The sequence below is a fragment of the Bidens hawaiensis genome, unplaced genomic scaffold (genome assembly GCF_021521415.1).
Source record: "Bidens hawaiensis isolate Kalapana, Puna unplaced genomic scaffold, B.hawaiensis_p1.1 tig00009824_1, whole genome shotgun sequence".
Taxonomy (NCBI): domain Eukaryota; kingdom Viridiplantae; phylum Streptophyta; class Magnoliopsida; order Asterales; family Asteraceae; genus Bidens; species Bidens hawaiensis.
Genome location: NW_027491734.1, coordinates 375,019 through 388,585, shown reverse-complemented (window position 1 = coordinate 388,585; position 13,567 = coordinate 375,019). Strand labels below are relative to the sequence as shown.

The window sequence follows — 13,567 nt, the reverse complement described above, 5'->3', positions numbered from 1 at the left end:
CTTAGGTGGTGATGGTGGTCAGGTGGTGGTGGCGACGATGGTAGTGGTTGTTGTTCTTAGGTGGTGATGGCGGTCAGGTGGTGGTGGCGATGGTAATGGTGGGGGTGGTTGTTAGGTGATGGTGGTGCAGAGAAAGTAGGGTGAATGATGAATGAAATGAAAAAAAAAGTGAAAAGGAATGGTTTTGATGTAATGAGATTTCATGTGTAATGGATGGTTCCATTTCATTGAGCAACCAAACATTATTTTTTTTCATTTCCACACAATGATTCATTTCATCCCCGTGTCATACATGCATACTAAACGCCACCTTAAGTTTTGGTGTCGCAAGGACCTTGTTGGACCACTTGGCGACACCTAATTGGTGTAAGGATTTTTTTTATTTTAGTTATGGTCTGTCACGAAAGTAACGAAAACCGAATGAATGCCAATTTCTTGGTTTTTGTTTAGTTTCAGTGTCGTGAAGAACGTGAAAGAAACCGACCGAATTCGTGTAGACTTACCGCGTTTTGTTTTAGTTTTGAGTATCGTAACGAATGCAACGAAAACCGGCCAAATGCCAAACTTTTTATTGTTTTAGTTCTTATACCGTAACTAACGTGGCGAAAATCAGGCCGAATTTCTGTAGATTCACCGCCTCAATGCTTGGGATTAACAATGGTTGGATTTTACCAATGCTCGAGTTTTACCGATCGACGTCATCATATTGGTCCACCTTAACATTTATATATTTTTTGTTTTATTTATGGCTATGTTGCTTTAAACATTTATATTTCATTCAAATATGTCATTTTTGAAATCTCGAAAGATATCACTATAGCTTTTTTTTTTCTTTGTCAAGTTCATATTCTAGACATGCACTCAATTCGACTGAAGTTTCCTTAAGGCGATCAACAAATAATACTAAAACAAGGAATTCAACGCCTCGTATGTTTCCTCTTCTTACCTCGACCACTTGAAGTTTCTTTAACTTTAAATCTAGTTCTTCCATGTTCACCTCTTCTTTTATCTCAAACACATTTTTGCTCTATTACCTAGTTCGATCTTCATAATGATAAATATTTTCATGCTTCCATTTGGCCACTTCTTTATGATTCTATTCACATGATAAAGAGTAAAATAAACAAAACATCAATACTTTTTATAATTAACCAAATATGAAATGTCAATAACATAAGAAAACTAACATGTACCTCAAGATAGGATTTCCACACTCCAAGAGCATTAGTGGTCACATAAATAAGTTCTTTATCATAACCAAATCCACTAGTATTTTACATATCATAGACAACTCATTAATCTCTCTTCGATATTTTAATTCTTGATTTGATGTGCGATTTACCCAAAAATCCTCGACCGGAAAATGATTCTTTCATTGATATTTTAAGATGTTGTAAATATTCGGATCTAAAACCATTATCAGATTCAACCCAACACCCCCTGGTGTTAACCATGTTTTACTACAACATCAACAAGTTTTGCATATTTTATAATTGCTATACCCTCATTAATTTGTATTATTGCTGGTCATTTATGTAGAAAAATGTGAAGTAAATTGATTTTGTAGTATACTTTTTGCTACCTTGCTCTCTCAAAGAAGTTTGTAGTTGTAGATCTCTTTGACTATGTTCCTTATGCTTCTTTTATAAAGGAAGGAAAGAGCTTCCTGAAAGCCCCTATTCAACTTTTCACTACTGGAAGTCTTCCCTTTCCTCTGACCAACAATGAAAGTTTCAAAAAAAGCCATTTTTCAATAGTGATTCAAGGTGAAGTAAATCGCATCGCACATATCCAATAGTTGCAACATGCCTTCTTACAGAGAAATGCCCCCTATAAGAAATAAGAGAGCTAGCATCAGCAGAGCTAACACCTATACTATCAAAAGAGCAACTACTATCAGTCTTAAAAAGCCTGTATTCATCCTTCACTCTTAACTTAAAGGAGAACCTATTCATATAGATGGATCAATGATGGAGGAGAACAATAATGAAGGCAATGTCTCATATAGAATATACGACAAAGAACATATCTCATCAGAAAATGGCTAGGTTGTTTAGAGAAGACATAACTTAAAAATTCTTTTACTTCCCTTTTAAAAGTGAAGGGAATCAAGAATACTGGTACCGTACCGATATTGTACCCGTATCAATACCAACTCGATATTATGGTACATATTATTTTTCTTATGTTAGTATTTGGTACCGACTGAAAAATGTAAAGCTTTTATCGGGTATTAGGTACCGGTATCCGTACCTTTTTTTTTGTCTTTCTATAAAAACTGATACGATTTTTGGGATATTTTGTATGTGCTGGTTTTCGTATTGTGGTTTATTGATTACTAATGAATTTGATAATTTTTTTTGTTTCTTGATTACCCTTGGTTACAAATGAATCTGATTTAACCAATATAGATTAGGAAAAAAATCATAGTAGTAACAAATGGGTACCGTGCCGAAATGCTGGCACGATTGTACGAACCAATACATCCAGTTTTGCTCAAATTTGGTATTGGTATTTTTGACACTAGTATGGTACTGATCTCTTCCTTATTTTATAAGTCCAATAAACATAAGCTTTGACCGGAAATATTTTAAATTCCAATTTATTTAAATCCTTGCAAATTCCATAAACCAAGCGTGTCCTAAGTTGATGCGATGCCAATCATGCCACCAAACTGGTCGCAAACTGGTCGTGCTAAGGAATGATGTGGAATCCAGTAACGTTTTGCATGCATTAAGAAGACCTAATTTGATGCATGTTATTCAAGAGAGAACTCAATACATTGATTGATACTATACATGTCAATTTTGGTCACCCAACTTGTAATATTGACATACAACGTTTATTTGGAAGACGAGAGGATTTATCTGCCTTTACCTGATTGCATGTGATCTAACAAATGTTCTACTATCATACGCCAACATACATGCTCGTCTTTCTCGCAAAAATGAGCAAGTTGTTGATGCGTACTACAGAAGAATTGTTTAATAATGTTAAAGCTATTATATGATATTCATGTATTTATAAAAGCATGTCTCTCATCTAATAAGATTTAATGTTTTCATAATTAGTATAATCAAATTAAGTGTGATTATAAAAATGGAGTAATGTTCACTCAAAGAGACTGGGCGGTGATAATGAGGGTGGGCGACAACAGTGGGGTTGTGGGGCAATGTCATCAGTGGCGGAGCGACTAGTTGGTGGTGGGTTCAATGGTAGGTCTCAATTCGCTTATTATGTTTTTGTTGTCACTTGCCACTCTAATTCATTACAAATTAAATAGTAGATTACTTTTTTGATTCATGTGGGTTACGTCCAATTACCCTTTCAACCCAAGATGAAACTTTTGTACGAATAAACCGCTAACATTTACATTTGATTGTGATTTTGGTCCTTTAGACTAACTCCATCCATTATCCCCGCTAAGATAATGGATGAAATTAGCCTAAGAGCTCAAAACCGCAAACAAATTTAAACATTAGAGCCCAATCGATGAAAAACCCCTTTACTAGTGATCCCAAGCAAGTTGTAGACTTTTCAAACCCTAAGTATAAGAAGTCTCTTGACAACAAACACAAACATGCCTATAAAACATCTGTGTTAACTAAATAACATTTCCTTAAATAATTAGAGGGACCAATAAAAATGAAGGATTCATCTAGATTAGACCAAGTGTAATGAGCGATAAATATGGGGCATCAAGGGCGTAAAGGGGCGATTAATTTATTAAGTTACAACATTTTAATTTTTAACCATATATTTCTCTTTAAATATAAAGTTGTAATCCCTCAACTTGTGACTTAGTGGTAGAAGACTTGGGTTTTCAAATTGAGACTCAAGTTTGATTATCATTTGTGTCACTTTGGGTGGATATTGATGATGAAAGATCCTAAGTCAACCCGAGTTTTGTCAACTAGACCTTGCGAGGTTGTCAGTTCGGATCTCGAGTCCACCTAAGTTTTCGTCCTTTCGTATGTTACGCCAGATATATATACTCTTGTGGTGCACAATGATTGTCCTATGACCCAAGCCTAAACAAGAAAAGAAAAGAAAAAAGAAAGTCATCGTTGAAAAAAATAATATAAAATTGTAAACATTTTACGAACCAAATGGGTTCAAAAGTAAATAAGCCGTCCGGAAATGAACCCGGTTCATTCAGGCTTCAAATAGCCTTCATGGTTTTAAACAGAAACCCCCCATAAACCCTAAACTGAAACTAATCAATCAATTCAATTCACCTCCGGCAATGAAGAAACAATCCGCCGGAGACTCACCGGAATCCTTCACCGGAGACTCCGACATATGCCAGCAACTCCTTGACCGTTACGGCAAGTCCGCCGCACCTCAACACCGCCACCTCTGCGCCACCGCCGCCGCCACCCGCTCCATCATCCAATCGGAGTCACTTCCTCTCTCACCTCTCTCTTACTTCGCCGCCACAATTGAAACTCTCTCCGACACCAAAACAACAGCTAATGATTCCGATGCAGTGTCCGCGTTATCATCGTTTCTGGCAATTGTGTTGCCTTTGGTTCCTGAGAAGTCTATTGCGACGTCTAAGGCGGCTGAGGCTGCGGAGATTGTGGTTGAGGTGATGGAGAGCGGATCCGAGGGGTTGCCGGTTTCGACGATTAGGGCGTTGGTTAAGTGTTTGGGGGTTTTGATGGAGTTTTGTGATTTGGAGGATTGGGAAGCGGTTGAGTTAGGGTTTCGGATGCTTGTTAACTACTCGATTGATAAGCGGCCTAAGGTATGCTGCAAATACAGAGAATGCATTTTTAAATATGCACAGATAATATGCATAATGTGTTATAATGTAATAATGTATTATGTTCAATGTTGTAAAACTTGTTAGGCGCTGGTCGGGCAGAGGGCTACCAACTAGTAATTAATCGAATTGGAATGTTATATGTAATTTTCATTGTTGTAGAATTAGTTAGTTGGGCAGTGGGGTAGGGGCTAGCGTAATCAGGATTAATCGGATTGGAATTTTATATGTAATGCACATGTTTTTTATAAGTAATTTTTAGTTATGCATATATACACACACACACACACATTTTTATTGGCAATTTTCAGTTTTATACACACATTTTTATGTATATATATATGGAGTCGCTGGATTTTGGCCACAAACTGCTGCAATTGCCGGACTTTTGCTGGAATTAAGGCTGATTAGAACCACTTTGGTCCAGCGTTGACCATTTGTGGCCGGCTGACTAGTTCCGGGTGTCCATCTATTCAAACTTATATATGTATACAAATTTTTATGCATAAGTTTTTCAAACTTATTAATCGGATGGATAGGATTAAGTAGTCTAATTTCCACGTACTTCAAAGATTTGGACCGAGTTTTGATAGATTTGACCGTTTTTGACTGCCTTTGACTGGTTTTGACCGAATTTTGATAGATTTGACTGTTTTTGACTGCCTTTGACTGATTACCGATTTTAGGGGCCGATTAGTTGGAATCACATCGGCAGCCCAGCGGCTAGCATGTAAATTGGCAATTACTTGCTGCCTAGAACCAGGTTTTATAACATTGATTATGATGCATAGTTTGCAAACATAGTGCATAGTCAAAGCAACAAGTATGTCTGATTCGAAGTCTTCATTACTCATGCTCTTTGGATGATGTTGTGATTTACTGCATTTGCCTACATGTTCCAGGTCAGAAAATGTGCTCAAGAGTGTGTAGTGAAGCTCTTCAAGTCTTTTAAATCTCCTCTTGTGATTAAAAGTGCAAGCAAGTTGGTGTTAACTTCATTTAAAACTTTTATGTCGTCGGCAGTTGAAATAGTTGCCTCAAAATCTGCAGATGGAGGTAAAGATGATAGTTCATCGAAAGGTGAACACTTGGAGGTTCTTCATATGTTAAATCTTTTGAAACTTCTGGTCCCTTGTTTGCCAAGCAAAGTGATAGCAGAAGCTGTTATAGAATTACAGAAGGCTATAAGTGCCAAGTTCTCAGCATTAACGAGGCATGTTTTTGATCTTATGGACGAGATACTTAAATTCTTGGAAGCTGGATCTACGATTCCCAATACTGTAGAAATTGTCACAATACTTTCAAGTTATATATCTAAGAAACAGAATCCAGTGGACACTATTTTTTCTGCGGCGGCGTTACTTGATACTTTTCTTACCAAATTTCAAATCGGAGACCCATCCAAATGGAACGATCATTATTCATTAATCATCGGGTCTATAGCAGGTAGATAGACATTCTTGCTTGATATTATTGTATTTATGATTTAACTAAGTTATGATGGGAACAATGTATTGTCAGCCTTTTAAATTGTAGCATAGAACAATGTGATATTAACTCATGAAGATTGTCATACAAGAAACATCAGTTTAGATGGTACAAGAAACATCAGTTTAGATGCAATCATGCAAATGAAACTAGGATATTTATACAAGATGTTACCTTTAGCAAAATAATAAAATTTTACAATTAAAGAATAAACACGGAAGAGTATAACAGATATATACTTTCTTTCTTGGCTTGTTAAACTATTGCTTGTTGAGAGGCTTGCATTACTTTAGTGCTTCTTGTGTCGTCAATCGATGCTTTATATGCTATATAAACACTTCTCGTTGGGAATATAAAATGTATTTATGGATATGATAGTTGCGAATATTTGCAGTACTATTAGTAACTTTGTGTTTGTACTTTCAGGTCTTCTGACATCTGAGTCAACTGCTATGAAGGCTTCAAATATTTTAAAAGAAATGATTAACCATCATATTGATGTAGAAGTCCTTTTGAGTTCAGAGACTGATGAGAATAATGCCGAGTCCAAGGCGTCAAGACTAATGAAATCGCTATGTGATACACTTCTTAAGGTTGTCAACTCCAATAAAGGAATTCCAAATGAGCATGCTTTGGCTGTCATCTCTGTTTTATTTGTCAAACTTGGTATGCCCATTGACTACTTATGCTTGTTGCAAATGATACATTGATACCCTGTTAAAGACATAACGATCATTGTCATTGTATTGTTTATACTTACGATGTCTCTTTTATTGGATACTTTTTTTTATTATTATTATAAGTTCTTGATACATATCTCTGTTTTGTTTATAATTTTAGGGAAGAGTTCTCATATCTACTTGGAGAGTTTACTTCTGAAGCTCGCCACTATTATGACAGCTGCGCCTGGGAATACTTCTGATATAAAGCATGTAAGCTTCTTTTTTTAAGTATTTGTTTTCGTTTGTGGAAACACACACACACACACATTTTGTTTACAGAGATTGAAAAAAATAGTTCTTTGTGATGCTGCAGGCTTCTAGGATTTTATATACTCACAGGCTGTATGTGTATTGCATGGATGCCATTTTAACAATATAATGTTATGTTTTGATATCACAGCTTCACGAGTGTATGGGGTCTGCTGTGATTGCTATGGGGCCAGAGAAACTACTTGACGTGTTACCTATCTCCCTTGATGCTAAAGATCAAACCTGCTCAAATGTTTGGTTGATACCTATTTTGAAGGAATATGTTGCTGGTTCATCATTGGGATTCTTTATGGAGAACATAGTACCTCTAGCTGAATCATTTCAAGAGGAGTCTCAAAAAGGTACTTCCTCAAACCTAGATTAATTTAGGATTGTTGTTTTTTTGGTGTTTCACATATTAGCCATAAAAGATTATATTCTAAATTTCTAAGTGTAATTTCCTTTTTTTCTTAGTATAACATCATGAACTCTATGAAGGGTAATTGCAGGAAATATAACTTTATTATGGTTTCTTTTTTTACCAGTTAAAAAGTCAGTAATTGAAGGTGAACTGCAGACTTATGCCAGTGGATGTTGGGCATTATTGCCGGCCTTTTGTCGCTATCCAACCGACCACAAAAAGTTTCGGTCTTTGGTGAAACTCCTTATTCCATGTATCAGAAAAGACGCTTTTATGCTTGAGGATATTGCCATTGCGGTGCAGGTAATGTCTCAATTTGTTTATGGTGTATTTTTAACTTTCCTCTTCACAAGTTTTATTTACATTTGCATGCTTGCTTGCTTTGTATATATATAGCTTCTTGTGAAGCAAAACAGAAGTCCTCTTGGTGCTGATCAGGGTGATGACGAGCATTCCAAATTTCCAAAACTGAGTTACTCAAAAAAAGTTGCTTCTAAAAACATTAAAGCTTTGGAATCATGTTCAGAGGAGTTGCTCAAGGCTTTTACTAAAGTTTTCTTCAAAGTGTCGACGAAGAAACGTGCTTTTGTGAAGGTTATGATTGTTTTATCTTTTCTTTTGGTTTATCACTTCACTAAATTTTTGTTTACTTTCGTTCTATATTTTCTATAATTTGGTAAATTTAGGAGTTTCTATGAGTGTACTTATGTATCCCAGCATAGTTGACTAAGTTAAGAGGATGCAAGATTGTGAACATGTTAAGAGGAGATTATGGTCCTTTAAAACTCACTTAGGAAAATAATTAGATATAATGATTAGAAAATGGAAAGCTTAAGTATAATTGCGCAGGTGGGGGATTGAAAATAAGAGGACACAAGTAATCCTTATGGATAGCTAAGACTAACAAGGATACTCTCTAGTAAAAGTTACCGTTTGATAAGAGTTGGGTGTTGATATTTATTGTATGATTTGTAAAAACATTATTCTATTGAATTGATGTTAGATTCGGGTATATATGTACACAAATATACATGCATAAATACATCCATACACACATGTATTTATATGTAACCACATGAAAACAGGTGTTGTTATGTTTGACATATCACATGTATATTATAGCATAATCAGAGGTTAAGTATACAATATAAGTTGCAAATTTTTAGGATGATTTGATTTAGTTTTTCATGTACGTGTATTTAGTTTCTTTTGTTACTCTGACACTCGTTTTCTCATGCGTACCTATTTAAATTTACAAAAGTGGCGTTTAAAACTAAATCAATTTTTACATGCGTACCTATACTCTGGGTAGAAAATGGAGACATTAGTTTGTTAAACGCCATTTTTATGACCTTAATGTTCTTTCTGTTGAATATGCTGTACCTTCTGTTTTTGCGCATACCCTCATGTTCTAAGATTTACCAAGACAGAACTTGTTAAGGATATTCAGTGGAACTGTGAAACTTGCTCCCAAATGTTCGTAGCTGTTTTTATTCATTGCTTTCTCACTTTATATTTGCATTTCAATTTCCAGGATACCATTGGATGCTTGGCTCTAATCACTGAGTCTGCGACAATAAAAAAGATCTTCATTTCATCAATTAAAAGATTGGAGCAGAAGGTTTCTGTAGATAAAGTAAATTCAAAAAGGTATCTTTTTATTTTGCATATCAACGGTGGTGAGTTATAACTAATGACACGTGTTATATACTTATACAATGAAATATTTGCTCTTTTTGAACTTTTCCAGGTGTCTTATCCTTGAGCTAGCATCATCAGTTGTTGGAGCAGCTGGCTTGGATTTAATTGATCTTATATACAACTTTATCAAGCAGAGTTTGCAGGTGTGCTAATGACCTAGTGTTCTGCAACTTTTAATATGTTCTTTTACGTATAATCAAAATTTCAGTTTACCATTCAAGTTCTATATTTCTATTTTGGTGTAGGAAGAGGATGAAAACATCCAGCGGGAAGCATATGCCACTCTGTACAAAATTTTGGAGGTAAGTTAACAACCTTCAGTATAATTTTATTTAGTTACTGTTAAGGAGATTGATATATTTTTGGTTTTGTTTAAATTGTTTAGGGATCTTCTGAGTTCTGCTCTTCAAAGTTTGAGGAACTTACCGAGTTAATACTTGGCTTAAAGTCCCCTGATAATGTTACTTCACTTAGATGGCGACTTTCCTGCTTCAAGAACTTGATAATTCACTCAATGGAGGTTATATTTTGCTCCCTTCTGAAGCTTTTTGAATCTGCTTTCAGTTTTCAGTTATATTAGATTGAGGTTCTATAACCTAAATAACTAAATAAGACTCTGGGTCATATTTACTTATGATTCATTCTGAGTTGACCTGATTTAAACGTTATAGTTGCATCCGTAGATTCATTAAGCAACGTCCCTTTTTTATTTAAGAAGTCACTTAGGATATGGTCGGATGTATGGTAATATTTTGTTATGCAACAATTATGCTGCTAAGCTGGGTGGCCTTATTTCACGTGTCGAGTTTGAGGCTCTTTTGTGAAATTCGCTTTAATAGTTAATTTAGTTAATTGTTTTACATACCATGTGAAATTTGATCTAATAGTTTGCTTTACTGATGATATTCTGTAGAGAGCGTTGGATGAAGAAAACCCATATGGTTTTCGTATGCTGAATGAATTTATAGTGACATTGAAAGATGTAAGTTCATGTTATTCCTTCAACTAACTTCTTTTTAAGCTTTTATTTTGTTGAGGGAGTTGTCCATATTTCTTCTGTTTGTAAAATAATTGCACACCCTCATATTTTTCTACTTAATTGTTTACAGTATCTACCTTTTTATCTGCATGTTACATGGGCAAGTTAAGAAAACAAAGTTAATAGTTAAAGCTAATTACAGGACAAAAGTTGATTATTATTTAGTAATAATAATTGTAAATTAAGAAACAAAAATGAGTTTAGAGAAGGGTCTAGTTCTTAAATGTTAAATTGAATACAGATATTAAATATATAAAATGATAAATGTACTACATGACATTTTCTGACAAAGTTAAATATAATCTATTGTTTTTGTTTGTAATTAGCTGATTATGAAGGGGTAATGTATAAAGCTAGATGGGAAGATAGTTTTACACTTGTATTACATTGTCACATGTGTCTATAATTCATCCATCATAATTTCTTTCTTGCTTTGCTTTTATCTACCTTGCATTTCTATAAATGCTTATATCTATAACCTACTTTTAACCTCCAGGGCAAGGAAGAAAGTAGAAAAGTGGCATATGACATCCTTCTCGTGACAAGCTCTACCTTGCAAAAAACATCGTCTACGCTCGAGAAAAGCCCTTATTATGAATTTGTCAGCATGGTAATCACTTGCTTTATCAAAAGTAGCTCCAAACATCATATCATTCTCTTCTATGTAGTGTGATAGTTATGAAAACATATACTTGTTTGCCTTATTTACTCTCATCTTTATTTACTTTTGATTTTCACTATTGAATGCAATTCTATAGATAATGGGCTACCTCTCTGGATCTTCACCTCACATAAAAAGTGGTGCAGTCTCTGCATTATCTTTAGTGATCTATAACGACTCAAAGATTTGTACTTTGATGCCTGATCTTGTCCCGTCAATCCTTGAGTTGCTGCATAGTAAAACCATTGAAGTTATAAAAGTGAGTTAAAATAATATTAGTTCTGGATTTATATTTTATTAATCTAACTTCATTTGTTTTCTCTTTCCAGGCTGTTCTAGGCTTTCTCAAGGTATTAGTTTTGAGTCTTCAAGTGAATGACTTGCAGAACTTTCTATCTGACATTCTCAGTAAACTTCTGCCCTGGTCATCTGTTTCTCGCCATCATTTTAAATCCAAAGTATGTTAAGTTCATTCATATTTCACCACATAAGATGGCATTAAGTAGTTTTTGTAATATGATACTGGACATATTTAAGACATGTATATTTGTTTGTAACTCTGTTGGTATTATTGTTTTTGCAACTACAGGTAACAGTCATCCTGGAGGTTATGATGCGAAAGTGTGGTTCTGCGTCAGTCAAATCTCTAGTACCTGCTAAATACCTAGATTTCGTGAAGGATGTCTTTGAGGTATACGTTTTCATGGATTTTAGCTATGCTAGCTTAATAACCCAAACGGATAACAATTAACATCTCTAGCAAATAGTGTTAATCTCATCAAAGTTGTTAAATTTACAGAATCGTCAAGGCAAAACAAATTCCCAGGAAACCGACACAACTGGAACAGAGGCAGGACTTTTTGAAACAACCCACAACAGGTCTGACTTCATAAACTACATTTTTCTAAGCTCGGTTACTTTGTCATGGTGCTAATATGATTTACTTTTTATTGTTGTTCTCAGGGAGCCAAAGTTTAAACCCAAGGCTGCGGGTAGTTTCACCAAGAAAGAATATTCAACAGATACTCGAAAGAGAAAGTGGGATGATAGGAACCACTCAGATAAGCCTAATAAATTTTCACCTCGAGGGAATAATAAGACGAAGGACGTAAAACGTTCTGGTTTTGCTAAATCAAGTGACCGTCCGTCACAAGGCGGGTTTAAAAGAAAAAACCCGAGTTTTAAAAATGATAATTAATCAGGTGGGAAGAGACAGAAACAGTGGAATAAAGGAGGCAAGAAAAATGCATCTGGTTGATTATGCAACTTAATTTTTCAGTATCTGAGTTGCATTGGGTCTCATTTTGAAGGAAGGCTAGAGACACTAATGGCATTAACGGTTCGTATTGCTCATAGCTCGTATCTTACCATGTTTACTCTGGATATACTTATGTATCATGAGCGCTTAGTCGATATATTTCTTGATTTGTGCCATTTTATATGGGAATGATGTATGTAGCATAGTTCGGAAAAGAAAACACAAATCAATTTATGTGAGTGCAGTGCCATTTAAAATTAATCTTTCAATTTCATTTTGTTTTTGTAGTCAACTATGTGTAAAAGGTAAGGGTATGGGAACAACTACAGGAACGTCTATGGTCTGGGTATGTGATTTGGCGTGTCTATGGGATTGGGTTTCGGTGTCGGTGTAGCTTAGGTTATCTGTATGAGATTGGGTTGTGTCTTAGATATGGAATCAGAATGTGAGTGGGTTTGGTGCGCGTGCGGCTGGACACGTTAAAAATTAGGTGCTGGGTTTGCGTATCTTAAATGCTATGTTTAGGTTGAATTGTCTAAAATATTGTGTTGGAGTTGAACTTTACAAATAAACTCATCCTCAAACAGTTTAAAGAATAAGTATTAAAATGAAAAAAACACATAATTTAGATGTTTGAACCTGCCAATCCATTTTAACCCGGCTTACCGCTTATGGCAACTTAAAAGTTAAATTATTTAAGATTTCACCTAACGATGGCTGGTTTCATAGGAAGATATATTCCTTTTTTCTTCTTTTTTTTCTGTGTTTGATTGTAACGTGTTTACAATCTGCCAACGTATTTACAACTGGTCAACCCATTTTGACTTGGGAACTCATCTATGTCATATGGACTCTAGTAACTACTTTTAAGCTTTTCAAAATTGTGTTTGATTTTTACACAAACAAATATACGAGTCAACTTCATGTATATTAGTTTCAACCAATAACCCATTAAAACAATGTACACATATGCAATATGTTCATGAGTATCATTTTGTTATTTAAAACAACCGGCACGTTTTTTTTTCTTTTAACCAAACGGTTTATCATAAAAATCATGGGCAACAAACCAGATACTAGAGACATATAAACTGTAAAAAGATTGTATTATATGCTAATTAAATACTCCATCCGTCCCTTTATAAGTGTCATGGTTTGAAAAACACAAAATTTAAGAAAGTTTTAATGATTGTATTTTTTCTTAACAAATTACTATATTGTCCTTGACATATATAAAATACAAAATTTGATAAAGTTTGA

At 34.8% G+C, this 13,567-nt stretch overlaps 1 protein-coding gene across 1 annotated transcript; it reads left to right on the top strand.

The window, feature by feature from the left end:
• Window positions 1-4,171: 4,171 nt before the first annotated feature.
• On the top strand, window positions 4,172-12,687 carry LOC143533613 (uncharacterized). The gene is made up of 18 exons (XM_077028331.1): window positions 4,172-4,750; window positions 5,671-6,214; window positions 6,683-6,922; window positions 7,097-7,188; window positions 7,379-7,589; window positions 7,773-7,951; window positions 8,045-8,242; window positions 9,183-9,298; window positions 9,399-9,492; window positions 9,595-9,651; window positions 9,735-9,869; window positions 10,263-10,331; window positions 10,885-10,998; window positions 11,147-11,308; window positions 11,379-11,507; window positions 11,639-11,740; window positions 11,849-11,928; window positions 12,013-12,687. Exons 1-18 carry the CDS (start codon window positions 4,247-4,249, stop codon window positions 12,245-12,247), a joined length of 3,261 nt encoding a protein of 1,086 aa, XP_076884446.1. The 5' UTR covers window positions 4,172-4,246; the 3' UTR covers window positions 12,248-12,687.
• Window positions 12,688-13,567: the final 880 nt, after the last annotated feature.